At 64.2% G+C, this 27,429-nt stretch overlaps 1 protein-coding gene across 1 annotated transcript; it reads left to right on the forward strand.

The window, feature by feature from the left end:
- The first annotated feature begins 1,447 nt into the window (after nt 1–1,447).
- SEMA6B (semaphorin 6B) lies at nt 1,448–26,616 on the forward strand. The gene is given in 18 exon segments (XM_087425698.1): nt 1,448–1,710; nt 15,732–15,878; nt 15,997–16,120; nt 17,372–17,432; nt 17,593–17,655; nt 18,147–18,248; nt 18,641–18,731; nt 19,039–19,158; nt 19,633–19,721; nt 21,214–21,431; nt 22,271–22,402; nt 22,601–22,750; nt 23,151–23,333; nt 23,420–23,566; nt 24,300–24,377; nt 24,479–24,537; nt 24,894–25,476; nt 25,478–26,616. Coding segments are annotated over 17 exon segments (2,601 nt in total). The 5' UTR covers nt 1,448–1,710; nt 15,732–15,760; the 3' UTR covers nt 25,761–26,616.
- Nucleotides 26,617–27,429: the final 813 nt, after the last annotated feature.

Consider the following 27,429-nt stretch of genomic DNA (forward strand, 5'->3'; position numbering starts at 1 on the left):
GGGCCTCAGTCTCCCCAGGCGGGCAGGACACGGGGTGGGGGCTGGTCACTGGCAGGTGGCCGCTCATTTGCCTGGGGCTCGGGCTCGGCCGGAACGCTGGGCAGAGCCAAACCGCTGGCAGGAAGGCCCGGCTGCTGGCGGAGGTTTGTGGTCGCCCGGGCGGCCCCCGGGCAGATTCTGGAAGAACTGGGCTGTCTCCACGGACGCCAGGGAGGCTGCCGGTCGCCCAGGACCCGGTGTGTCCCGAGGCTCAGGGCGCAAGTTCTCTGACCCCCACGTCCCTGCTGCCTGCGTGGCGCTGGGAAGCCACACAGCCTGTCTGAGCCCCCCGGGGCTGCTGGGAGCCGTGGGTGGGACCAAATGGGTAAGGCACACTTAGGAGGTGACCAATATCCCACAGCAAGAGGACCAAGGCTCTCTTCCCATCCATCCATCCATGACCTCGGGCAACCTCCTTCACTGTTCTGTGCCTCAGTTTACCATCTCTGGGAGCCTCGTGGGGCTGCCCTGAGCGTTAATGAGCTGACATGCATCAAATGCTCAGAAGTGGTCCCAGCACACAGTAGGTGTGCAGGAAATGTCGCTAGATAAATACATAATACTAAAACATTTATGGAGCGCCTGCTGTATACTGGAGATGCCAGAGGGACCAGGATGGCACGAAGCCCAGTGGTGGAGACATACACAGTCACGTGAGGAGGTACTTGGACACAGGGGGGACACTGAGGCCCTGAGAGGGGCTCGATCTCTGTGCTAAGGTGGCAGAGGGCCCGAGAGGTCACAGGGAGGTGTCTGAAACCGGGAGAGAAGAGGGTTTGTCTTGGAGCCCCAAAGGCAGGGGACACGGAGAGCTGCAGCCCCCTAGGAGCCCCCTCCCGGCCAGTCCCCACTGGGTGCTGGGACAGAGGACAGCCTCCAGGGGCTGTGGACCACGCTCATCTCCAGCCACTCTGCCCAGGTGCAAGTCCCGGGTCTGCCACTTTCTAACTGGGTGACCTTGGACAAGACGCCTCCCCGTGCCTCAGTTTCCTCGCTGGTCCACTGAGCGCTGTTAAATGCAATGCTTATGAACTGAACAAATGACCTCACACAGGAAGGCGGCCATGTGGACCACCGGGGTCATGACGCCGCAGCATCCCCATCATCCCCGCGGATGCGATTAGGGATGCGTCCTGGGGATGCGGGTCTGGCCAGAGTGCACCGGGGCAGGAAGCCAGGGGGGCCAATTAGGCCTGCCCCCTGGACGAAAGCAGGGTGCCTCTTCCTGGGTCGCGTCCCCACCCCCTCCATCCCGCCCCCGCCCCCAGCGCCTCCGGCCGCCCACCCGGCTCCGCCCTCCGTTCCGCGCCGGGTTTTGCGCGGCTCCGGCCCGGGTTTAGGGGGGTGGCGAAGAGGGGGGCGGAGGTGGCGGAGCCGCGAGTCGCAGCGGCGGCCGCGGCGGGCGGAGGAGATGCGGCCGCGGCGCGCCCCCGGCCCGGCCGCCGCGCAGCGCCCCCCCCGGAGCCGAGGCCGGCGCGCCGGGGACCGGGGCTGAGCCCCCCCGCCCAGCGCAGCGCCGCGGGCCAGGGGCGGGGAGAGCGCCCCCAGCCCCTCCGCCCCGGGATGCCGGGCTGAGCCGGCCGGGCGGGACAGGTGCGCGCACGGCCCCCCCGCCGCGCCCTCCCGCCCTCGCGCTCCCTCCCGCGCACTCGCGGCGCCCGCGGCTCCGAGGTAAGCGCCCCGGGGCGTCCGCGAGGGGGCTGGGGCGGCGCTCTCCGGGGGGCGTCTGTCGGCGCGCAGCTGGGGGGCCCAATTGTTGGCCGGGGTGGCCGGCTCGGGCGCTCTGAGGGGGGGCCCGAGGGCCCCGCCGCCGGGAGGGGGATGGATTTGGGGCCGGGGTGGGGGGGTTCGTGCAGCCCTACAACGCGAGGATCGGTCGGCAGCGCATCTGGGGAGGGGGCTGGATTTGGGAGGGGTCGCTGTCTGGAGCGGTGTAATGGGGCTCCAGGAGCAGCGCTTTTCAGGGGCTGGATTTGGGCCCTGGGCGCCGGATGAGGCTCCATCCTGGGGTGTCTCCTGGCACCGCTGCTGGGGGGGCCCGGATTGTTGCCTGGGGGCCTGGATGTGGAGCTGTGATGGGGTTCTTGTCGGCACCGCAGCGGGTGGAGATTTTGTGCCGGGGGCGGGGGGGGGGCCGTAGGAGGCACAATAATGGGGGCTCGCGGCTGCGCCGCTGGGGAGCTGGATTTGGGCCCAGGTGGAGGGTTCGGGGCAGGCAGGGGGCCTGCTGGGGGGGGTGTTGGGGGGCGGGGCCCCCATAGCTAAGACCGGGGCGACCCGGGGCTGGCGAGGTGGTCCCGGCGCGGTGAGGCCCCTCCGCCCCGCACCGCGCTCCGGCCGCCGCGCCTGGGGCGCCCCGAGCCCTCTCTAGCCCCGCGCCCGGCCCAGGACGAGTCCAGGGCCCGAGCGGCTGGGGAGGGGCCGCAGGGGGAGGGAGACAGCCGGCCGGGACGGATCCCCCCGCTGCAGTGGGGGCCCGGGGGTTCGGGGCCCCCCAAGAGCTGACAAAGGGACAAAGAAAGCGGCTCTCTCCGTGCGCGCCGGGCGGGGTGGGGGGCGCAGAGTGTGGCCCCCCTCCTGCGGGCGCTGATTGGTCCCCGGGGCGGGGGTCACGTGCCCCCCTGTCCTGCTCTCCGCCTCCGGGCGCCCTCCGAGTTTGGGGCACCTCCCAGAGGGGGCGCTGCTGTCGGGGACCCCCGCCCCCGCCCGGGACGTGGAGACGCTGGAGCTGGGAGTATTTGCAAGGGTCCTGGGGCTGGGGGTGGTTGGCAGACCCTCAGCCCCTGTTTGGCCCTCTCTGGCCGAGGTCTTGGCATCGTCGCCCTGAGGTTGTCATCCTCCACCCCCAGACTGGAGGGGCCCTGGGGCTTGGGTTAGGAGAGGGGGCCCTCAGGCTTTGGGGGTCTAGGGTTAGATTTCAAGAGCAAGAGGGGCCTAACACTGGTGCTCCGGACGGGACCCCCGCCCCATTTGCAAAATTGCTTCACTTCGTATTTTTCTGGATTCCTTCAGCTTCTCAAGGGGGTCCAAATTCCCTCTCCAAAATAAAAGTTCAGTACCCTTGGGACACCCCCCCCCCTTGGACCCCACCACCCCCAGCCCCTTTCCCACGCCCTAGTAGACACCGTTTCTTTCAGGGATGAATTTGGGGGCAATTGCTGTCAACAGGATGTGGGGGATGGCTGGGGGTTGAGTGGGGTCAGGGCTCCCCTCCCCCCCCCCCCCCCCCCCGGAGGGGAAGGTGGCAGCTGGGGGTCGCCGTGGCCCCTAGGAGACCCCCTTGGGTATTGGGTGGGTGCCAGCCTGGCGGAAGCCGCATTAAACTGTAGCGTGTCCACCCTGAACCGGCCCATTCCCGGAGCAGATGGGGAAACTGAGGCCCAAGGAGGCGGCAGAGGGAAGCCAGGCCTCCCGGCTCCTGGGGCTGGTTGGCGGAGTCAGGGGGAAAGGAGCCCCCACATCGGCTGAAACCCAGGTGTCTCCCCAAAGGCTGCCCTGGACACCCCCCCACCCCCACCCTCCCCACCCCCCGTCGAGCTGGGCTGGGCAGAAATTAGACCTGGAGCTGTCAGCGCCCCGCCCCTCTCCCCAAAAAGTTCGACAAAGAGGAAATGGATGGGGGCTGAGAGGAGCGCAGCTGTGTGGCCTCAGGCAGGTCGCTAGCCCTCTCTGGGCTGCCATCGCCCCAGGAGAGGTCTTGGTTTGAGGAGCTGAGTGGAGGCAGAGAGAATATTCTGGATTTGTGACCTCTGCCTCCGGTTCCCGCCTGCCTTCTGCCCGGGCTGCGCACCCACGGGTCCTCTGATCCTGTCGCCTCCTCTGCTTGGAGGTGAGAAGGTGTCTTAGTCCTGGGAGGGGCCGTTCCTCCTCTAGGCTTGGATCTTCGCGCCTGTCCCCTGGGCAGAGAAGGTGCTGGAGGTTTGTGCCGAGCAGGGTGCCATCTGCAGCGGCCACCCAGGGCTGGAGATGGGAGTCGCCGGGTTCCCGGGGGCCGGACCTGGGAGATAGAAACCCAGCTGTCCTTGCAAAGGTGACCCTGACGTCAGCCGCGGGCAAGGTGAGCTGGGTCCCCGGGGGCTGCAGGACGACGGCAGGCCGCTGCCCGTCTCCTGGGAAGGAGGCGTCCCTAGCCGACCCTGGGGCGTGGCCCTGTCCTGTGTGCTTGCCCCTTTGTGGGCGATGCTGGGGCCCCAGAGAGGCCTCGGCCGGGTCGGGAGAGGTGGAAGAAGGGAAGGCTTCCTGGAGGAGGGGATGCTGGTGCTGGGCTTGCAGGATGAGAAGCATGTTACCAGGAGGAGAGGGAGACAGAGATTTCAGGCGGAGGAGCGGCAAGGATAGGCACAGTGGGGTGTATTGGGGGCCCCCTGCGTGGCTGGACTATTTTAAGGGTGGCCGACGACGAGCAGTTAGCCCTGAGAGTTGGGTAGGGGCCGAGAATGCCAACCTGAAGAGGGGCTTTATCCCAAGGGCCGTAGGGAGCCACGGAAGGTTTTAGAGCAGAGGAGGGAATGAGCACCATTTCAGACCTTGAGCAGCCGCGGGGAAGGGTCTCTCCCAGGAGACAGGCTCCTGGAAACCAAGCGAGCTGCTCAGAGCAGGTGGTGAGCTGCCCATCCTGGGAGGCAAGCAAGTGAGGCTGGACCAGCCACCTTTCCAGAATCCTGGAAAAATAATTCTGATCTCGGTCAGGCCCGGGCGGGCCTCCAGATTTCTTTGGAGTGTCCAGGTACTGCGGGTTCTCTGTTGTCTTTATGATCCCGGCTGTTCGTCACCATCCTTCGGGGCTGTCCAGATAAAGTGGTGGCCTTAGAATGTGCCAAGGGGGTGACTCGGGAGGCTGAGGATCCCTTTTCCGTCCCTTCGGGCGGGGATACGGGGTCTCCCACCGGCTGCCCTCGATGACCCTTCACTGTCTGGCCTCGGGGGCCAGAGGAGGCCGCCCCAGGGCCTGCTGGGAGGAAGGCCCAGTCTAGCGAGGACTACATTTCCCAGGATACACCTGGGCCCGGGCAGATCTAGGAGAGAACTGCCTGATTGCAGGGGGGAATTGTGGGTTCTCAGGGAGGCCCCGGGGGGGGGGGGACCTGTTCCAGGGCTGTTGGGGAGATCAGTCACTCAACAAACACTCCCAGTGGCCCCCGTGTGCCATGCCCCGTGCTGGGTGACACTGGGATCCCAGAGAGGGAGGGTTTAGCTGTGGTGCCTAGATGGCCCTCAAGGGGCTTCCAGGCTGGATGAGGGGAAACAGAGGCAGACACTGGCCTTCTCTGCTACATGGGGTCAGGGCCGGGGCAAAGGGAGACAATGGGGCTGGGAAAAGTTGGGCTCTGCAAGTTGATCAGGGAAGATGCACCAAGGAGGGGCATTGCAGCTAGGGCCATGACGGATGTGTAGGAGTTCACCAGAGGCTGCTACGTGTTTTCTGATAGGTTCAGAACCTTCTCCTTTTCCCGGAGCCCCAGGAGTCAGAGCCCCCCAGAAAGCTGAGACAGCCCCTCTCAATTATTGCCCTTAGAGATGGCCCAGTGGGATCAGACTTATCTGCGTTTGAATCTCTCTTTTCACTCACTCACGCCTCCTCTCTGAGACTCAGTTTCCCCATCTGTAAAACATAGATGCTATTTTTTCTCTCTGTTAGGGTTAAACATTAAAACAAGAGGAGGTGGGCGAAATGCCAGGCATCGTCCTGTTGTGTTTTTTTTTTACTCCAGAAAAAGGAATAACTTTGGAAAGCAGAGACTTGTGGCCCCCGGCCCTGGTCTCATTGGGAGCTGGGGGTCTTTGCTCTCGTGTGAGGAGTTGGCAGATATTCCGTGAGCCCCTCCTATGTGCCAGGGGCAGGCGACCAGCAGTGACCGAGGCAGAGGGGGCCCTGCCTTTGTTGAGCCCCCAGCCAGTGGGACGTGGACACCAACTCGGGAAATAAAATACATTCATATGATGAGGGCTCTGAAGATGGTAATTGGCATGATGTAGCTGAGAAGGCGGGGCTGTCTTAGTGGATGGTGTCAGAGGGGGTGGCTCTGAGGAGGTGTCATTTGAGCCTAGACCTGGAAAATGAGAAGGAGCCGGTCATGCAGAAATCTGGGGGAATTGCATTCCAGGCAGTGGGCACAGCACGTGCAAAGGCCCTGGGGCAGGACCAGGCCTTGCGTGTGGCTGGAGCAGAGGGAGCAAGGGGGAGCGAGGGAGGAGGGAGGGCAGGGAGGGGACGGGGCAGGTTGTGCAGGGCCTGGTGGGCCGGGGGGAGGAGGTGGGCTCTCCCCTGAGGGAGAGGGAGCCCTGGAGGGCTGCAGGCAGAGGGGGGCCTGACTCAGGGGCTCACAGGCGCCCTCTGGTGGGGGCTGTGAGGAGGACAGACTGTGGGGGCGAGGGTGGGAGCCCGGGACCAGAACAGAGGAGACTGTGCTGTTCCAGGGGGGTGACGATGGGGGCGGCCAGGCTGAGAGGGTAGAGGGAGAAGGCAGTGGGTGGATGGGGAAGATTCTGGACTTGCTGATGGAAGGCGGTGGGGAGTGCCCGGGAGCCCCTTTCTCAGGGGGCAGGTAGCGCGATGGTTAAGAGTGCAGCGTCTGGACCTTACGGCCTGTGTTCAAATCCCAGTATGGTCGCTGTGCACCCTTGGGTGTATCACTTGCCCACTCTAGGCCTCAGTTTCCTCACCTGTAAAATGGCGAGAAAAACCCCTCTCACCAGTACTTTAGTTGCACAGGCTTGGAACACAGTAGGCGCTCTATAAATGTTTGCTGCTGTTCCCCTTTGACTGTCTGAGCCCCAGGCTCTGTGGAGAAACAAGGCACAGATCCGGGTGGCACGTTCCCCAAGGTCACCCTGCAAACCGGGGCCCCCTGCCCCTCGCCATTTTTCTCCACGGATGCACGCTTCTCACGCCCCAGCCCCAGAGCCCGTGTCGCTCTGCCCGCATCCCCACCATTCCTGAGTCCTGACTCACCAGGACTTGTGGCCCACTCCGACCCCGGGGCCGTCCCCCGGGCCCTATTTCCCGCCTTTGTCTTCTTCAAGTTCATTTGCCGGGTCTTCCGTTCCCAGCAGTGCTTGGCGGGGCCGCCTGCCTCCTGCCCGACCTCTGTCGGGGGTGTCCCCCCAAGACTCGCCTTTCTGCTCCCGTCGCGCTTGGGGATCCCCGCGGCCTCCCAGACGGGGCCTGTGGGCGGGGCAGTGACTGGCGGGATTGTGGGTGGGGGGTCAGCCTGGGGGGAGAGGAGGGCCCCAGAACGCCCCATCTTCTGCTCTCAGATCCGGGGCCCCATGGGCTGGGACCACATCTCTTTGTCCCCCCTAAAGTGGACCCCCGTAAAGCCAAGCCCAGAAATCTTCTCGATTTCCCCCAAATTAAGGCTGAGGACAGGTGCCTGCCCCCCCCAGCCCCAGCTCCATCGCAGATTCCCCAGGAGTCCCCTCAGGACCCCCTCCCCGGTCCCCTCATTACCTCGGGGCACAGGTGACACTTGAATTTCCTCGGGAAAGCGCCCCCCCTTCCTAATTACAAGTTGCAGCTTCCGATTGGCCTCCTGCCGGCCCAGTTTCCAAACAGTGATTAAAATTAATTACCCGGGAGCCCCCCTCCCTCCCCCTCTGGGCCGGGAGCCCCCGGGGACCTGTCCGTGTCCCCCTTCCAGGTCCTGCCTCTGCCACCTGCTCTCCCCCCCACCCCCGGCTCCCTGAGTGGCCTGGGGACAGGGCAGCCTCTCTGGGTCTCTGCTCGCTTTTCTGCAAAATGTGCATTTAGGCAACGCGGCGACAGATGGCGCGTCGTGGGCGCTCAGCAGATGTCAGCAGGAGGCAGGAGAGCCACGTGGCCTGGGTTCAAATGTCACCTGCACCCTTTCGTGCTGTGTGACCTTGGCCAAGTGGCTTAACCTCTCTGAGCCGCAGTTGTTCCCTCTGCGAAGGGGGGTTGAGGGTGCTGGTCCCTGCCTCATAGGGTTGGTGTGGGCAGGAAACGAGTTCCTACATGCAAAGGGCTCGGCCCGGCGCCTGGCGCACAGTAGGGGCTTTATCAAGCTTTTACTTGAGTCCCTGTGAGTGGTACTCTGAGCAGCATCCTCTTCTGAAGAGATGCTCAGCATTAATTGGGTGCTTACTGCATGCCCGGCTCTGTGCCAAGCCGTTAACACACATGATCCCGGGCATGGCCACGTTGGTGCGCAGTAGGTCCTCAGGAGATCTGGAATAAACACATATTTATGGCTCTTTGATGAGCAGGGACTGTTCGTGGGACGTTCATTTAGCCGGTGTCTGTGATCGCCAGACCCCTGCCCCCTGGAGCCCACAGTCTCGTCCCCATTTGCAGAGGGGGAAGCAAGCCCAGAGAGGGGAAGGCTGTAACCCAGGGCTGCACAGCGCTCAATACCGGTTGTTAAACACCTACTACGTGCAGCTCATTTACCCGTCCTGATTACCCGATGGGGATGCTCTGATGGGGAAACTGAGGCTCCAGCGACCAGGACCACAGGGAGGAGGGTTGAGGACGGAGGGGGACGCGCTGGCCGCCTCCCAGTCCGGGGAGGGATGAGTTAACGGGCGCGGAGCGGGCGTGGGGGCGAGAGGGCCTCTCCCGGCCCCCCAGGGCCCCCGGGACTCCCCCGGCTGCGCGGCCCAGTTCCTAGACAGCCCCGGGCCCTGCCGGCCGCGGCAGCTGCGGGGGCAGCTGGAAGTACAGCCGGTAACCGGACCTGGCCGTGCGGGCCGGCTGCCGCCGTCACCCGATCCCCGGGGACCCGGGCGGCCGGCCAGGACCTCGTCCTGCGGAACTGGAGACGGCCTCCCGGCCCCGCCCGCCCCGGCAGATGCAGACCCGGGGCCTGCGTCACCCGGGCCCTGCCGTGGGGCCGAGAGGCCCAGAGAGGGCGAGCTGCTGGCCTGAGGTCACCCAGCACGGTCGTGTCACTGCAAGTGAGCGCGTGGACCGGGCCGGGTTCCGGTGCCCTGTTTTATAGACGAGAGGAGAGTCCCGGGGTCCTCTCTGATAGGGCAGCCCCCCACCCACTGGGAGGTTTTGCTGTTCCTTTAACGGTTCCAGCCTCCAGGCCTCAGCACCAGTGTCCCGTCCTCCGGGAGGTCCCCTGACCACCGGCTAAAGCAGCCGGTCACGCTCCTGCCATCCTGTGCGTCCTGCTTCCTCGTCAGTACCAGAAGCTTCCGAGTTCTGGTGACGTGTGTACCCTCGCCTCCCCACGGGACTGCGAGCCCCCCCCCCATTGCAGGACTCTGCAGCTGCATTGCTCACCGCAGTGTCCCCGTGCCTGGAACAGTGTTTGGCGCACACAGCTGGCGCTCAATAATTGCTCAACCGATGAGCAGATGAAGAGCTTCCAATCTGGGGTATGGGGAGCCAGAGCGGGACCCGGATGCTCCCAGGTCGCTGAGATTGGGTGGAGCTGGGGGAGCCTGGAGAAACTGAGGCTCGGCCAGGGCAGTCAGGGAAGGCTTCCTGGAGGAGGAGACATCTGCATATGGCCCTGACTGGTGGGCAGGAGTTGGCTGTGGGGCTTTAAGGAGAGAGAATGAGGTTTCTACGTCTGGGTGATTGGAAGAGGGTCCTGGGGGCAGCTGGGCCTTGAGAAGGCTGAAGAGGTCCCCCTGGCAGCAGAGACAGTCTGAGCAAAGGCCCAGAGGTGGGGCTGGTGACTTCTGGGCGTGCCTGGCAGGAGGCGAGGGCAAGAGGAAGGTTCCCAGGGTGGGAGGGCACCTTAACTGTCAAGGCAGAGAAATCGGCTCGTCCTTCTGTGGGTACTAGGGAGCCACGGTAGGTCTTTGAGCAGGAGAGTGGCAGGGTCTGGGCTGAGCTGGTGATGCCCAGGAAAGGAAGGGTCAGAACTCCAGCCCCCGGCCTTCAGCTGCTGGCAGCCTCACTGCAGTGTCTAGGGCTGGACTCAGAACCAGCTGCAGTTCATAGCTGGGGAAACTGAGGCCCAGACAGAGGAAGCGACCATCCAAGGGCTCGCGGCTGCTGAGAGGCAGAGCCGGGATTTGAACCCCGGGCTGTGGGATCCAGGGACCAAGCCACTCACCCGGGCTCTTCGGCTGGCGGAGTTGTCTGCCCAGCCTTCATACTGGGCCTCAGTTTCCCCAGCTGGGCAGCGAGCTCGGGCGGGGCGGGGTAGGAGGGTGGGTGGACACCTGCCTGGTGCCCCCGGTTGATTGAGGTCCTCGGAAACGCGGCCAGAAAGCCATCATGGGGGGACAGGCAGCGGCTTCCTGGGCGGATGTACACGCTCGGACACAGGGGCGCGGGCATACGCGTGCGGACGGCCCGCCACCACTGGGGACATGTGTGCCGTGGTTGCATCTATGGACACGTGCAAACACACAGCCACCGTGGTGTGCCGTGGACGTGGAGCCCGGGGACATGCGTGGGGGACCACACGTCCGTGGACACCCGAGCACGGGGCGAGGTCTGGCTAAAATGCCGGCTCCGGGCGGGCGGGTCTGGGGTGCGGTGGGGGGTCTGCGTTTCTCCTGGCTCCCAAGTGAGGCTGAGGCTGCTGGTCGGAGGACCACTCTCGGGGTATCAGAGGGTCTAAAGGGCGAGTGTGACACTGGCTGGAGGGGAGGTGCATGGGGAGGCTGCCGGAGGCCGGGGTGGTGGCCAGGGGTCTCTCCGACGAGGTGGCATTGCAGCAGAGACCTGAAATCAGGAGGGAGCCCTGAGAGTATCTGAGAGAAGAGGCTTTCAGGTGTGGGGCACAGCCCGTGCAAAGGCCCTGGGGCAGGACCGGGCCTGGCATGTGGGAGGAACAGCAAGGAGCCCGTGTGGCTGGAGCAGAGGGAGCGAGGGAGGAGGGAGGGTGGGGAGGGGTCGGGGCAGGTTGTGCAGGGCCTGGGGGTGCGCAGGGAGGACGTGGGCTCTCCCCCGAGGGAGGGGGAGCCCTGGAGGGCTGTGGGCAGAGGAGGGAGGACCTGACTCGGGGGCTCACAGGTGCCCTCTGGTGGGGGCTGCGGGGAGGACAGACTGTGGGGACCAGGGCGGAGGGGACTGCGCTGGTCCAGGCGGGAGATGCTGGGGGCCGACCAGGGAATGGACAGGAAGGGATGGGAATTCTGGGTAAATTTGCAGGCAGAGCCCCCAGGACTCGCTGGCCTTGACCTCGAGAGTGAGGGAACGAGGCTGGGGACGGGGTGTCGCAGGGCGTCGGGGGAGGAGGAGGGGGCACCGCTGGGGGGGACATCGGCTGTCACTCAGTAGACCAGTTTGCTCTGTGTGCCCGGCCCCGTTCCAGTGACAGTCCTGACAGTTTTTTGTTTTATTGTTGTTTTGGAACTTTCCGGCAGACCCTAAAATTTATACTGAAGGCTCAGGGGTCAGGAGTAGCCGAGACACCCCCGCCGAAGAAGTGCCAGGTGGGGGAAATGTTCCAGAAGGAAATTGGAACCTATGATAATGTTATAGTAACTAGGCGGCGTGGTCGCCGGGAAGATGGTCCAGGGATGCAGGAGGATGGGAGCAGATGAGGTAGGGTGGCCTTGTGGGAATCTCCGGCTCTGCCTCAGTTTCCCCGTCTGTGCGATGGGAGTGTGTGCCCAGAGTTGAGTGAGTTGGGGGTCAGGCAGAGGCTGTGCCCCAGCGTGAGGCGCCCTGGGTAGGGGCTGGGCTTCATCGTGTTATAACTGCCCCCACTCCCAGACACGCGGGCGCACGGGGGCCCTGCTCGCCGTGGGGTGCACGCGCCGGCCCCGGGTGGCGGCTCCCGGTGACCAGGTGCCGGGGCAGGTGGTGGGGCTGCTTCCGGGGCGGGCGGGCGCCGGGCGGCTGCTGGCAGAGGCGCCTCGGGTTTCACGGAGAGCAGCAGATGGTCCAGGAGGGGGTGGGGGAGGGGCTGAGGTCTGTGGTAACCCCAGGTCAGGGGGGTAAACTGAGGCCAGGGGCAGTGGGTCAGCCCCAAAGCAGCCCACACCCCCCCAAAAAAAGAGCACGTGGGGTTCAGTTCTGCATTATCATCACAATAACCAATAACTAATGCCTCAGTTTCCCCATCTGTATAAGGGGCCTATTAACAGCCCCCACCTCTCGGGTGTGTTTCTGCAGATTAAATGAGTTAAGTTCTTACAACAATGCCAGGCACATAGCAAGTGCCTGGTGTTTGCTGTTTTTATTATTTATTGAGCGCCTACTGTATGCTGGGTGATGGGGACACAGTGGTGCCCGGGACAGACCCAGTCCTGCCCTCTCAGGGGCTCACAGTCCAGTGGGGAACACAGACAGTTAACCAGGCAGTTAGAAGATAGGGTGATCAGGGTGCTGAGGGGGGACGCACAGGCAGAGGGGAGCCCCAAGGAAGCTGATCTGGGAAGGCTTCCTGGAGGAGGTGTCTGAAACCTCAGAGTTGACCAGGTTACTGGGAGCAGGAGGAAGGTGTTCCAGCCAGAGGGAACAGCATGTGCAGATGCCCAGAGGCAGAGAAGGAAGTGGGGGAGGAGCTGGGGCTTCATTTCGAGGGCACTGGGGAGCCATAGAAGGGTTTAGAGCACAGGTTCTCAGCTGGGGGTGGTTTTGCCCCCCGGTGGACACAGGGCGATGTCGGGACATCTATGGTGGTCATGATTTGGGGGTGCTCCTTGCATCAAGTGGCGTGCTGCTCAGCCCCCCACAGCACCCAGGATGGCCCCCCACAGAGAGTGACCCGGCCCCGATGTCTGCAGTGCCGAGGGGAGGACACTGGTTTAGAGCAGAGGAGAAGCAGAGAAGATCTGAGTTCTAGAAAGATTCCTTCGCCATGAGGAGGGTATGGAAGGGGGAGGCCTGAGGCCTGGGGACCAGGTGGCAGGTGGGAGCCAGGCAATGGGGTGCTCAGAGCAGAGGTGACAGAGGGCCACAGAGGGGACTGGGGGGGAGGGGGGGACACTCCGGTCTCCGGCTCAGGGACGATGGGGCCATCGCTAAGTCAAGGATCTGGTAGGAGAAGGGGGTTTGGGGCAAGAAAAGGCCAGTTGGGGTCCAGGGGTCCTCGGGCGGATGTGTGGGGCTGGAGGCAGCTGTGGTCCGAGGGAGGACATGAACCCCACTCTGAACCCCAAGTGGCTGCCTTGCAAAGTTAAGAAAACCAGGAGAAAAGCTTTGCCATGGGGTCCCATCGCGTCCTGGGCCTCAGTCTGCCCGTCTGTGAACTGGGTGTCAAATGGCTGCGGGCCTCACTGGGCTGAGAGCCGGGCGAACGGGCTGGGTGCTTGTTAATCTTGTTACGACCATCAGTACCTAGCACCTAGCAGCAAGATCCTGGAGCCGGGGAGCCCTGGGGTCGGTCCTCTCTGGTGGGGCCACGGCCCCCGAATCGGCCCCTCCGTTTCCCCATCTGCAGAATGGGCTCAGTGTTGCACCCCGCATTGGGGGGTTTCGTGAGCTAATTCCTGGAAGCCAGGCGGCCCAGCTTCTGGTGCTTAATATGACACCAACACCAACAGCAATAATAATAATAAGCATTTATTGAGCACCTACTGTGTGCCAGAAACCATGCCGCTACCCCACCACGGGCCTCTGAGGCCAGTAGGTTACCATGCCCGTTTTACAGATGAGGAAACTGAGGCTCAGAGAAGGGGGTGAACTGTCCGGGGTCACGTGGCATGTAAATGGCAGAGGTGGGATTTGAACCCTCGCTGCCCGGCTCTGGAGCCCCGCCCCCGATGCTGGAGGGCCGGTAAACGGGAGCTGTTGTTTCGAAGTTTCTTAAGTTAAATGTGATTCTGATAAAACGTGGGAAAGGCACAGCGCACCAGCTCTCAGCCATCGGGATGGCCACTAGCAAACAGAAAATAACAAGTGCGGCGAGGATGTGGAGAAGTGGGACCCTTGAGCACGGCTGGTGGGGATGGACAATGGAGCAGCCGCTGTGGAAAATGGCATGGCGGTTCCTCAGGAGTTAAACAGAATTACCATGTGACCCAGCCATCCCACTTCTGGGTATAGACCCCAACGAACTGAAAGCAGGGTCCCGAAGGGATGTTTGCACACCCGTGTTCACAGCAGCGTGAGTCACAGCAGCCAGAAGGTGGAAGCAATGCAGTGTCCGTGCACGGATGAGGGATAAACACGATGTGTCCATCCACACGCTGGAATGTTACGCAGCCTTGAAAAGGAAGGCGATTCTGACACCTGCTCCAACGTGGATGGACCTGGAGGACATGATGCTCAGTGACGTGAGCCAGACACAGAAGGACAGACACTGTGTGATCCCCTCACAGGAGGCCCCTAGAGGAGTCACATCCACAGAGACAGAAAGTAGATGGTGGGGCCAGGGGCTGGGGGAGGGGACGGGGAGTCAGTGTTTCATGGGGACAGAGTCTCAGTTTGGGGAGATGAGAAAGTTCTGGAGACGGATGGTGGGGATGGTTGCACGACAGTGTGAATGTGCTTCATGCCTCTGAGCTGTGCCCTTAAAATGGTTAAGATGGCAAATTGTATGTTATATGTATTTTACCACAATGTTAAAAAATAAATAAAAAGGAGCAGACAGAGCCCCCGAGAGGCCCGGATGCCCGGGCAGGTGTTGTGCGAGAGGCTGAAGGGTGGGGTGGGCAGCCGCGGGGCCGGTGGTCAGGCTGGGGGCCTTGCAGCCGGGCAGCGGCCGGCCTGGCTCAGGGGTGCTGGGGAGCCACGGGAGGCTGCGGAGCGGGGGAGGAGCCAGGGCAGGAAACTCGAGGAGGCGGAGCCGTGGCCGCGCACACGTGGGATCCGGGCGGCCGCTGAGTCACAAATCCTGGAAGTTCAGGGTCACGGAGAGGAAGTTCGGCAGGTCCACGCAAGGCCTTCCTGTTTTCAGTCCTGGATCCTTGGAGGCAGGCGCTCCGGGGCCAAAGTTCCCTCACCGTCGTCTCCACGGGTCGGCATCCCCGAGCCCCAGGCCAGGGCAGCCTCGGAGATGTCCCTGCTGCTCAGACGGGGAAACTGAGGCATGGGGCTCACCCAAGACTTCCCAGAAGGACGAGGCTGACGGGTTCTTATTCGGGACCTCCGGACTGCACCCCTTCTGGAAGGGGCATGGAGGACGAGGTCCCAGCGGGTGAGTTCTGCTCACACTTCACTGACCCGAGCCACACACCTGGAAGGTTCTTGAGATTCCTTGAAGAATGGGAACGGGAAGCAGGCGCCCTCGGCAGGTAGTGAGACTCCCGTCACAGCGGTATTCTAGCAGATGCCCGAAAGTCTGGACTCCGGAAGGCCGTCAGACTTCCCGGGGGCCTCTGAGGCCCCTGGCCAGCTGGAATATTCTGCCATTCTTAGGTCCTGCACTTCCAGATTGTGGTTTAGAAAATTCCAAGAGCCTTTGAATTTTTTTTTTCCCGAGCCTTTCATTTTAAGATTTTCGTGTTTTAATTGTAAGGCCTCTTAATGCACGTTTTAAGATTGAATTTTTAAATATATTTTCGAAATGCTGTCTCTCTTATCATGATTACATTTTAATGATTTAAAACCAAGTTTCAAGTTATTTAAATACTCTCGTTATTATTGATATTTTGTTAGAAACCGTTTCCTGAGCTGTCACTAAAAGGCGATCAGAAAGTGGTTCTGATAATAAAATAAGTGCTGGTATTATTATTGTTCTTGCCGTGATGGTTGTTTTTTTTTAAATTATGGTCTCAATGGGGAGTTTTTTGGGAAGTGAAAGGCCAGGCGGCCGCGGCTCGCGAGCGCCACCTGCCGCACGCAGGTGTCACCGCCCCGCCCTCGCCCGCAGGTGCCACCTCCGGTCGCCCCGCCCTCGCCATGTGGAGCCCCCGAGCGCCCCCTCCCCGCCCGGCCCTGCTGCTGCTGCTGCTGCTGGGGGGCGCCCACGGCCTCTTCCCCGAGGAGCCGCCGCCGCTGAGCGTGGCCCCCAGGGACTGTGAGTGGGGGTCCCCGGGGAGGGGGCGTCCCTAGGGAGGGTCCTGCTCCCCAGCTATGCCTCCCCCGGGGCTCGCCTATCCCGGCCCTGGGTCACACCCGTCCCCACCCCTCCCCAGACCTGAACCACTACCCCGTGTTCGTGGGCAGCGGGCCGGGCCGCCTGACCCCCGCCGAGGGCCCTGAGGACCTCAACATCCAGCGCGTCCTGCGGGTCAACAGGACGCTGTTCATCGGCGACAGGTATGGGGGACCGTCGGGCGGGGTGCGGGGAGCAGGCGGGAGCCTTTTTGGGGGGTTTGCATGGTGGGTCTGTTGTTTGGCTGGAGTGTGACTGTGTGTCCCTGGGTGGGAGTTTTATGGGTGCTTGACGCTGCGTGGGGTGGAGCCCGCAGCCTGTGATGGAGTGTTAGCAGGTGGGCATGGCTGTTTAGTCAGAACTCACTGGGTGCCTACAGAGGGCGCTGAAGTGGCGCCCCAGGGCCTCTCTGAGGAGGGGACATTTGAGTCGAGAACTGAATGATGAGGAGCCAGCCATGGGGAAATCTGAGGGAGGGCACAGCCCATGCAAAGGCCCTGGGGCAGGACTGGACCTGGCGTATTGGAGGAACAGGGAGGAGGCCCATGTGGCTGGAGCAGAGGGAGGAGGGAGGGCAGGAAGGGGACGGGGCAGGTCGTGCGGGGCCTGGGGGGCCTCGGGAAGGACGTGGGCTTCTCCCCTGAGGGAGGTGGGAGCCCTGGAGGGCTGTGGGCAGAGGAGGGGGGACTTGACTCAGGTGCTCCTGGGTGCCCTCTGGTGGCTGCTTTGGGGAGGACAGACTATGGGGGGCGAAGGTGGGAGCCGGGCATCAGGGCGGAGGGGCCTGCGCTGGTCCAGGTGGGCAGTAACGGGGGCTGGACCAGGGTGGTGGCCGTGGAGGGCACAGATGGGGTTCGAGCCCTGAGAGGGGACAAGGCCACCCGGGAGGGATGCCGGTGGGGGAGGGAAGAGGCCCGAGGACCCAGCCCTGGGCCCAGGAGGGGGAGAGGGGGAGACGGAGCCAGAGAGGTGGGAGGGAAGCCCGGCAAGTGCTGGGCCCGGGAGCCGCGTGTGGACGGAGTTCCCAGCAGGATGGTGGACTGGCCATGTCAGACACCGCGGAGGGGGGAGGACAGAGAAGTGACCGCTGGACTTAACAACACGAGGTGGCCAGTGACCTGGAGCAGGGCAGTTTCTGCGGCCTGCGGGGACTGAGAGGTGCTGAGGGGGCACGTGATGTAAAGGCACTGGTAGTTCATCGTGCTGGGTGTAGACCCGAGGCCGCAGTGTGAGCCCGAGGTGGCGCGTTAAGCTTAGCCCATGGGGTGTGCTAGAACCTGTGGGTCATTTTAGGGCACGAGGAGGCGTGTTAGGGCGTGCACGAGCATGTGCAGTGTGGGACACCACGGCTGCCACCAGGAGCATGGAACGTGGGGGGGTAGGCCCCCCAATCTCACTATACACCCCTCCCCCAGGGACAACCTGTACCGGGTGGAGCTGGAGCCCCCCACGTCCTCGGAGCTGCGGTACCAGCGGGTGAGGACGGGGTGCAGGGGGGGGAAGGGGCAGCGCTTGGGGCTCCCACCAGGGGGACCTGACACTGTGCTGGGGAGCAAGGTGGCTTCTGGCCTGCCCGGCGGGGGTTCCCAGGGCTGTCGGGGACCCCGCTCCCCTCACCAGCTCCCTATGCCCCCAGAAGCTGACCTGGCGCTCCAACCCCAGCGACATCAACGTGTGTCGGATGAAGGGCAAGCAGGAGGTGAGTGGGTCCTGGCCACGCCCCAAAACGCATTGGCCACGCCTCCAGCCACGCCCAATCCGCCCTGGCCACGCCCAGCGCAAATTCTCCTCGGTTCCTTTCTAGGCTGTGGCCCTGGTGTTGCCATGGCTATGCTCAGAGCCTGGCCACGCCCCCCAAGTGGTCCTTAGTATGGCCACGCCCATAGTGCTGGTCTTCCCATAGCTCCACCCCTTCAACGGCTGCTGATACACAGTACTTCCCTGTCTTGGCCCCTCCCTGAGTTGTGGCCACGCCCCTAGCCCAATTTTATTTGAGCTCCTGCTGTGGCCACGCCCCTGATGTGGTTCCCAGTCCTGGCCACGCCCACATCCCTGGCCCCTCCCGTCAAGGCCTCGCGTCTGCCCTGGCTCCGCCCCCTCCCTCGCCACAGCCTATCACGGCCACAGCATTGGCCACGCCCACGCAGTGACCACGCCCACCGTGGCTTCCCTCTCTCCGGCCCACTCCAGGGCGAGTGTCGGAACTTCGTGAAGGTGCTGCTACTCCGGGACGAATCCACGCTCTTCGTGTGCGGATCCAACGCTTTCAACCCCGTGTGTGCCAACTACAGCGTGAGTCTCCGCCCCGCGGCGCCCTGCCCGCCCCAGGTCCCACCCCCAACCTTTGCTCACCTGCCGAGACTGGCCACCCTTTCCTCGGGCCTCATCACCTCCTACAGGAAGCCTTCCCGGATATGCCCTCCCTGCCCCCTCACCCGGAGCTCACGAGGAGGCTCCCACAGGAGGCCTGTTCGGGAGTCCTGGAAACCATAGCTACTTAACTAGGATTGACTCGCAGACCCATTTCCAGATCAACAAACTGAGCCCAGAGAGGTTGAGTGACTGAGCAAGTCACACAGCACCCAGGGTGGAGCCAGGATTCCCCTTGGAGTGGGAGTTGGGGGGGGCGGGGGGCTGCCACGCGCGGCCAGGAGCTCTGTCACTCAGACCCTGTTCCTCTGCAGATGGACACGCTGCAGCCTCTCGGGGACAACATCAGTGGCATGGCCCGCTGCCCCTACGACCCCAAACACGCCAACGTCGCCCTCTTCTCTGGTGAGTGTCCCCCAGCTGTGACCATCTGGTGGGGCCCCAGCCCCAAGCAAGGCGTGGTGGCGTTTTCCACTCTTGGAGTTGGGGTTGTTTAGAAGGCGGTGGGGAGAGACCACCTGTCGACTGTGACCATGGTCGGGGTCAGCCAGGGTCGGGGCTCCGCAGGGTCGGGGCTCAGCCTGGGGTCACTCTGGGGTCAGAGCTTAGACACGCTTCCCTTGGGCTTAGAAGATTGAGTTTTGAGCCCCCCAGCCCCTGGCATTTATGATCTCATCTCTCACCTGTCTCCCCCTGACTCACCCCCATCCAGAAGGGATGCTCTTCACGGCCACTGTCACCGACTTCCTAGCCATCGACGCTGTCATCTACCGCAGCCTCGGGGACCGGCCCACTCTGCGCACCGTGAAACACGACTCCAAGTGGTTCAAAGGTGGGCTGGGCATTCATCAAATCCCCCCACCAGAATAACAGTCTCCAAGGAGTGAGGGAGGGGACTCCCATCTCATCTTTGGAACCTACTGGCCTCTTTGAAGATAAAGCTAGAGGAAAGATTTAAGTCGGATCTAAAGTAGAACTTGCTGGAAATGGGTGGCTTAGAAGCCCGAAATGGAACTACAAGAGGGGTACAGCAGGAGCTCAGCTCTTCAGCACATAAGGGAGGAGCTGACAAAAATAGTAGATGGCGCACTTTGTGAAGGGTAGACATGGTGATTTTAGGCCTCTGACATGCCCCTGCCCCCGGCAAAAAAAAAAACTTTGAGTCTATTTTGTTTTGCCTGGGTAATCAGCTGATGTCCCCCCTTCAAAATAAAAGCAGCCACCCAGGCTGATGTGTTCCCTGCCCCAGTAACTCCCTTTCTCATGTCAGGGGCTGGGTTCTGACCTCCTCTCCCGTCTCCTACAGAGCCCTACTTTGTTCACGCGGTGGAGTGGGGCAGCCACATCTACTTTTTCTTCCGGGAGATCGCGATGGAGTTTAACTACCTGGAGAAGGTAAGGCCGCACTCCGCCCCCCGACCCCTGAGAGAGGCTGGTGTAGTGGGGCACGGAGCTGAGAGGCTCTAGCATGGGAAGTGGCGAGCAGAGGTGGATCCATGAGTCTCCAGCTGGGTGTCAGGGTCCTGCCCTCCACCCTGGTCCTCGAGGCTCTCCGCTCCGGCCAGGCCCAGGCCCCCGGGGCTGGAGGCATTTGTGGAGCAACCTGGGTGCACAGCCCTGGGTGAGGCTCGCGGGTCTGACGTCAGATTCACCCCTGGATCCAGTCCTGGCGCTGTGTACCCGCCCACCACCATGCATTTCTCCATCCCTCATCCAGTGTCCATCCGTCTGTCCACTCGCCCTGCTACTCGGCCACCCTCTCACTTACCCATCTCTCTGGTCCTCAGCTCACCCACACTCCCACGGACTCATTTACCCATCTGCCCATCTGCCCACCCACCAACTCAGCCAGCCTACATCCATCCATCCATCCGCTCATCCACCGCTCCACGCACCTCTGTATCTCTCCACCCACCTCCCGCTCATTCCCTCCTTCATCCATCTCCCCGTCCACCTGTCCATTCATTCACTCACCTGACCAGCCACTGATCTGCCCTCCTGCTCTCAACTCATCCCTCCGCCATCCATCTCCCCATCCCCCTGTCCCCCCTTCTGTGTATCCACTTATCCAGCCTCCCATCTCCTCCTCATAACCTGCTCATCCATTCTGTCCAAGCCTCTGTCCACCCACGTGTCTGCTCATCCAGCCACCCATGGATCCGCCCATCCACTGCTCTGTCATCATCTCCTTCATCATCTGCCCGCCCATCCATCCATTCATCATCCATCCATCCATTCATCTGTCCATCATCCATCCATCCACATCTCCATCCATTCATCCACCCACCCACCCATCCATCCACCCCTCCCTCCCTCTCTCCACCCAACCCCCCACCCACCCACCCCGCCCTCCCTCCCTCCCTCCATCCACCCACCCATCCACTCATCTATCCATTCATCCACCCATCTCTCCCTCCCTCCCTCCATCCATCTCTCCATCCCCTAATCCATCTGTCCATTCATCCCTCCATCCCTCCACCTACCCATCCATCCCACCCCTCCAGCCATCCAGGCAGCCAGAGAGTTAAGTGCACAGACTGCCATTTACCACCAGTGTGACCTTGGGCCCGTTGCTCGCCTTTCTCCGTGCCTCGGTTTCCCCATCTCTATGGTGGGGATATCAGTGGGCCCTCCTTCGGAGAGCTTTGGGAGGAGAGTAAGAGCAGATGGGAACAGAGCGCCTGGTACATAGTGAGCCATCTGTACGTGGAAGTGATCAGGACTGTGACTGTCACGGTTGCTCTGACCGTCACTGTCACCCTGCGTTTCCGCGGGGGGATCTGGCGCCCCAAGGGGCCCGGTGCCCGGCCGGGTCCACAGTGAGCCGGGGCCGGGTGGTGGGTGGCGCGGCCTGGTGCTCAGGCCCCGATGTCGGCTGTCGCGCCAGGTGGCGGTGTCGCGCGTGGCCCGAGTGTGCAAGAATGACGTGGGCGGCTCGCCCCGCGTGCTGGAGAAGCAGTGGACGTCCTTCCTGAAGGCGCGGCTCAACTGCTCCGTGCCCGGGGACTCGCACTTCTACTTCAACGTGCTGCAGGCCGTCACAGGCGTCGTCAGCCTGGGCGGCCGGCCCGTGGTCCTCGCTGTGTTTTCCACCCCCAGCAACAGGTCAGCGGGCGCAGACGGGAGCGGATGGGGGACCCTGGGTGGATGTGAGCGGAGAGGCCCCGCGTTCACTCAGCACACTTTCCTTGGGCCCTGGGCTGCGCAAGATGGGGCCCCCGAGCAGCCTCGGCCCCAGGCCAGGGTGGGACAAAGCCCGACGCTGAGCCTCCAAGGCCCTTTGGCCAGCACTGGGCAGACGGGGGGGCATCCTCATCCCTTGCCTTTGGAGGAGCTCAGGGAGGGCTCCCTGGAGGAGGGGACGTTGAAACTAGGCTTCAGTGAGTGTAAGATGGAGGAAGAGGGAAGAGTGTTCTAAGGTGGAGGAACAGCATGTGCAAAGGCCCTGAGGCTGCAGTGAGCTTGGTTTGTTTAACCAACAGGGAGGAGGCCTGGGTGGCTGGAGAGAAGGGAGCGAGGGGGAGAGCAGAGGATATGAGGGCAGGGAGGTGACGGGCCGTGAGGAGGAGCCTGGACTTCATCCTGAGAGCACTAGGGAGCCACGGGAGAGAGAGGGGCAGAAGACGGACAAGGCAGATTGGCGTTTTGGGAACGCTCCCTGGGGAGTGGGTTAAAAGGCGCCAAGAGTGACATCTGGGAGACTGGACGTCCAGGCGGGGACAGTGGGAGCCTGGACACAGGGTGGCCGTGGAGGGGCTGAGCCGTGGTCCAGGCTGAGGACTGCACAGGAGGCAGAGTGACTGCGTTGGGTGGGTGGGCGGCATCTCTGGCCCAGGGGACTGACCGTCGGGCAGCTCAGAGGACGAGGCCTCCCCCACACGTGTGCCTGCCCGAGGTGGTGCCCCCCCGCCCCAGGCTCACCTCCCTTTCATCTGCGCCCCCAGCATCCCCGGCTCGGCCGTCTGTGCCTTTGACATGACGCAGGTGGCTGCCGTGTTCGAGGGCCGCTTCCGCGAGCAGAAGTCCCCCGAGTCCATCTGGACGCCTGTGCCGGAGGATCAGGTGCCGCGGCCCCGGTGAGAGCCCCCTCCGTCCTAGGCCAGGCGCCGGAGTGGGTCCTGTGCCCACGACCGGGGCTTCCAGACGCTGTTTGAGCTGTGGTTGAGTCCAGCTGTACCCGTTACACATACGGGGAAACTGAGGCCCTTTGAGCAGGGCAGTGGGTCTCCCGTGCGGGGCCCCCAGGTCCGCCCTGACCGTCGCCCGCCCCCCAGGCCCGGCTGCTGCGCGGCTCCCGGCATGCAGTACAACGCCTCCAGCGCCTTCCCCGACGAGATCCTCCACTTCGTCAAGACCCACCCCCTGATGGACGAGGCGGTGCCCTCGCTGGGCCACGGGCCCTGGATCGTGCGGACCCTGATGCGGTCCGTCCCCACGCGCGGCCGGGGGCCCGGTGGGGCGGGGGTGGGCGCGAGGGGCCAGGCCAGAGTGGCGGGCGGGAGGGAGGACGGGCCCACTGCAGGCGAGGGGGCGTGGAGAGCCGTCCTGCTGGGGTCAGGCGCTCCAGAGAGCGGAGGGTGCGGCTCTGGGGCTGCCCGGAGAGACGGAGACGGAGAGAGACACAGAGACAGGGACAGAGAGAGACAGAGACGGAGATGGAGAGAGACACGGAGACAGAGACAGAGAGACAGTCAGAGACAGAGACACCCAGAGAGACAGACAGATGGAGACACTCAGGGAGAGACAGGCCCAGGTGGCAGCCCGGTCTGGGGGGACCGCAGGGGCAGTAGGGCCAGCCTGACCCCCCCCCCGGCCCGGCTGCAGGCACCAGCTGACGCGCGTGGCCGTGGACGTGGGCGCCGGCCCCTGGGGCAACCAGACCGTCGTCTTCCTGGGCTCCGAGGCGGGCACCGTTCTCAAGTTCCTCGTCTGGCCCAACACCAGCGCCTCGGGCTCTGCCGGGCCCAGCGTCTTCCTGGAGGAGTTCGAGACCTACCGGCCCGACAGGTGGGACCAGACAGAGGCCGGGGGGGGGGGCCGGCGGGCAGGGAGACGGGGCACCCCCTGAGGCTTACCCATCTGCTCACCCCCAGGTGTGGATGGTCCGGCGGCAGCGAGACGGGGCAGCGGCTGCTGAGCCTGGAGCTAGACGCGGCCTCGGGCGGCCTGCTGGCGGCCTTCCCCCGCTGTGTGGTCCGAGTGCCCGTGGCCCGCTGCCAGCAGTACTCGGGGTGCATGAAGTGAGTGCCCCCGGGCAGGCTGTGAGGGGAGGCGAGGGGAGATGAGCGTGGCAGCCAGATTAGAATCAAGGGTCCAGCAGCATTCTGACTCATTGAAAGATGAGGTGGACAGAGGGAACAGCCAGTGCAAAGGTCCTGGGGCAGGACCGGGCGTGTTGGAGGAACAGCGAGGAGGCCCATGTGGCTGCAGCAGAGGCAGCGAGGGGGAGAGAGGGAGAGCAGGGAGGGGACAGGGCAGGTTGTGCAGGGCCTGGTGGGCTGCGGGCTGGACGTGGGCTTGTCCCCCGAGGGAGGGGGGCGCCCTGGAGGGCTGTGGGCAGAGGAGGGGGAACCTGACTGATATTTTAAGAGCAAGAGGATCTGGGGGCCCGGGAGGCGGCTGTTTCCCTGCCTCTAAAACGGGTGGAAAGATCAAATGCAGATAAAGTACGGGCCCATCCTGGGCTCAGTGTGAGCCCCCACACGAGGACCCCCACTCGACACCCACCATTGAGGCCATGATGTCACCACAGGCCGGAGCCAAGGCACAGACCCCGGGGCCGGCCTGCTGGGGCTGCAGTCCCGGCTCTGCTCCTGGGCAGCAGTGAACTTCCTGAGCCTCAGTTTTCTCATCTGTGAAATGGGGACGGGGTGACCCTGCTGCAGAGATTGTCACGAGGACCCCCGGAGTGGATAGTAAGGCACAGCGGAAGGGACTGAGGTTGACGGCCCCCGGGGCCCTTGTCTGCTCTAGGAACTGTATCGGCAGCCAGGACCCCTACTGCGGGTGGGCCCCCGACGGGTCCTGCATCTTCCTCAGCCCCGGCACCAGGTACTGGGGGCGGGGGGGCGAGGGTCTGACCCTCCTGAAGGTCGGGGCTCCCCCCACTCCCCACTCCGGCTCTGCTGATTGTGCCTCTCGTCCCCCCTCAGAGCCACCTTCGAGCAGGACGTGTCCGGGGCCAGCACCTCAGGCTTAGGGGACTGCACGGGTAAGTGGGACGCGGGGAGGAGGCCTGGGGACCTCGAATCCTGGCCCTGGTCCTCACGCCCTTCGCCGCTGTGCCCCGATGGGTGGGGGGACTGGCTTCCCTCAGGGCTTGGAAGGGCAGGGGGTCCCGGTTCCCCTTCGGGAGGCAGGAAAAGGACAGACCCCAGAGGACAGACAGAGGCTTGGGACTGATGGAGAGACTTGGAGAGTTCGGACAGACCCCAGGGGGACGCAGAGGGGCTGTGAGAGGGACAAAGAGACACCCCAGGGCAGACAGAGAAACGTGGAGAAGACGTTTGGACGGACGCACGGAGGCCAAGCGCGGGGGCGCCCCTCTCACGCGGCTCTCCCGGCCAGGCCTCCTGCGGGCCAGCCTGGCGGAGGAGCGCGCGGGGCTGGTGTCGGTGAACCTGCTGGTGACCTCGTCGGTGGCGGCCTTCGTGGTGGGCGCCGTGGTGTCGGGCTTCAGCGTGGGCTGGTACGTGGGCCTCCGCGAGCGGCGCGAGCTGGCGCGCCGCAGGGACAAGGAGGCCATCCTGGCGCACGCGGGCGCCGAGGCCGTGCTGAGCGTCAGCCGGCTGGGCGAGCGGCGCGCGGGCGGCCCCGGGGGCCGGGGCGCCGGGGGGCTGGCCGGGGGGCCCCCCGAGGCCCTGCTGGCCCCCCTCATGCAGAACGGCTGGGCCAAGGCCACGCTGCTGCACGGCGGCCCCCACGACCTGGACTCGGGGCTGCTGCCCACGCCCGAGCAGACGCCGCTGCCGCAGAAGCGCCTGCCCGCGCCGGGCCCGCGCGCCTGGGAGCACGGCCACCCGCTGCTGCCGGCCTCCGCCTCGTCCTCGCTGCTGCTGCTGGCGCCCGCCCGCGCCCCCGAGCAGCCCCGCGCCCGGGGACCCGGCCCCGAGCCCCGCGTCCACGGCGCCCGGCCCGGCCGCGGCGACCTCCGCCCACCCGCGCGCCAGCCCGGCCCGCCGGCGGGTGGTGTCCGCGCCCACGGGCCCGCGGCCCCGCCGACGGCCCCCGCGGCCCTGGAGCCCGCCGCCCACCGGCAGCCTCCGCAGGCCCCGCGCCCCGCCGGCCGCCGCCTTGCGCCGCACGCACACGTTCAACAGCGGCGAGGGCCGCCCCGGGGACCGCCACCGCGGCCGCCACGCGCGGCCCGGCACGGACTCGGCGCGCCTGCTCTCCTGCGGGGGCACGGACAGGACTGCGCCCCCCGCGCCCTAGGCCGCGGGGCGCAGCAGCGAGCCGCCGGCTCCGGTGGGTGCTCGGCCCCGGCGCAGCGCGGGGGCCCCTCGGCCGCACGGAAGCACAGCGGGCTCGGCCCCCGGCCCCACCGGGGCCGCGGGGGGCGGAGGGCGGGAGGAGCGTGCTCCGGACGCGAGGGCCAGCCTGTGCGCGTGGGTTTTCGTTTGTTTTGCGATTTGCGTTTCCTTTGCTGTTTTCTAGTCAATTGCACAACTCCGCTCTCGGGGCGGCGGCGGGCCGGGGAGGGGGCCGCGGCTGCAGAGCCGAGCCCCCCGCCCTCGCCCCGAAAGCCCCTCCTCGACCCGGGCTCCTGGCGTGTGTGTGTGGGTGTGTGTGTGTGTGTGTGCATGCTGTGCTCGTGTGCAAGGGGCCGGGAAGGGGAGGGCGGCGTGCGTGCGTGTGCCCGCGAGGGCTGCTGCCGGGGTGTGCGTGTCTGCGTGCGACTGTGGGGCCCCTGCGGCCTGGGCGTCGGCTGAGCTGACGCTGGGGCTTCCAGAAGGCCGGGGGCCCCGAGCTGCCGGTTATAGGAGTTGCAAGGGGACACGGGGAGGGGGTCTCGGGCAGGGGGGCCGGGAGGGCCTGCCCAGAAGTCACTTTGGCAGCAGCTGTCTAAAGGGCTCGGGGCTCTGGGGGGCGGCAGAGGCGGGCGGGCCCCCCTGTAAATACGGCCCCAGGGTGGTCAGAGGGTCCCTCGCCACCTGTCCCCTTGTGACCTCCCCCTTTGACCTCCAGCTGACTATGCATGCCAGCTGAGTGGCCGGCTGAGCCCCGTGCCCTCTTGGAGTCTGCCTCCCCCACCCCCTCCCCATCAATAAAACTGTTTACAACCACCGGCCCCCAAGGCTCCGGGTCTGCTCTGTCCCCTGGGGTGGGACCTGGACGGTGGCGTGGCCCAGGGCAATTGGGACCACCCGGGAGACTCACCGCTGGGTCACAGCAGTGAACAGAATTCTGGGGAGCTGGTATGGAAATATGGAAAGAAAGCTGGGAGTAGGTCCCTGTCTTCATCTGGATGGGGCCAGGCCACCCGATTGGCCCTTCAGCCAATATTCATTGTGCATCTACTGTGCGCCGCGCACTGTATGGACCCCCGTCCTCGTGTTGTTCAGAGCCTGGTGGGGGAGACCGAGCACACACAAGCACATTAGGACTTGATTTGAGGCAGCGATGTATAATGAAGAAAAAGCCAGATAATGTGCTAGGTAGGGGTGACTGTGTGGTGTGTGTGGGGGCGACTGGTGAAGGAGGGCCTGCTGGAAGACGTGGACATTTGAGCTGAGACGGGATGAGTGAGAAGGAGCAGCCGTGGGGAGATGTGCAGAGAGAGCGGTCCAGGCAGAGGGAACAGCCAGTGCTAAGGCCCTGAGGTGGGCGCAAGCTGGGAGGAGGGGTGAGGCGGCCGGTGTGGCTGGAGCAGCGTGAGTGAGCGGGGAGGCGGTGGAGGTGAGGAGAGAGAGGAGGACAGGGCCTCAGGCAGGCAGAACCTCGAAGGTAAGGAGTATGAATCTTTTTATTGTAAAATACTTAACTACACATAAATTCCAATGTACCATTTGAACCATTTTTCAGTGCACAGCTCAGTGGCAAGAAGTCCATTCACATGGTCGTAAAACCGTCCCCACCATCCATCTCCAGAACTTTTCCATCT

The sequence above is a fragment of the Ceratotherium simum genome, chromosome 39 (assembly GCF_057802395.1).
Source record: "Ceratotherium simum simum isolate JZ-2026a chromosome 39, ASM5780239v1, whole genome shotgun sequence".
NCBI classification, from domain to species: Eukaryota; Metazoa; Chordata; class Mammalia; order Perissodactyla; family Rhinocerotidae; genus Ceratotherium; species Ceratotherium simum.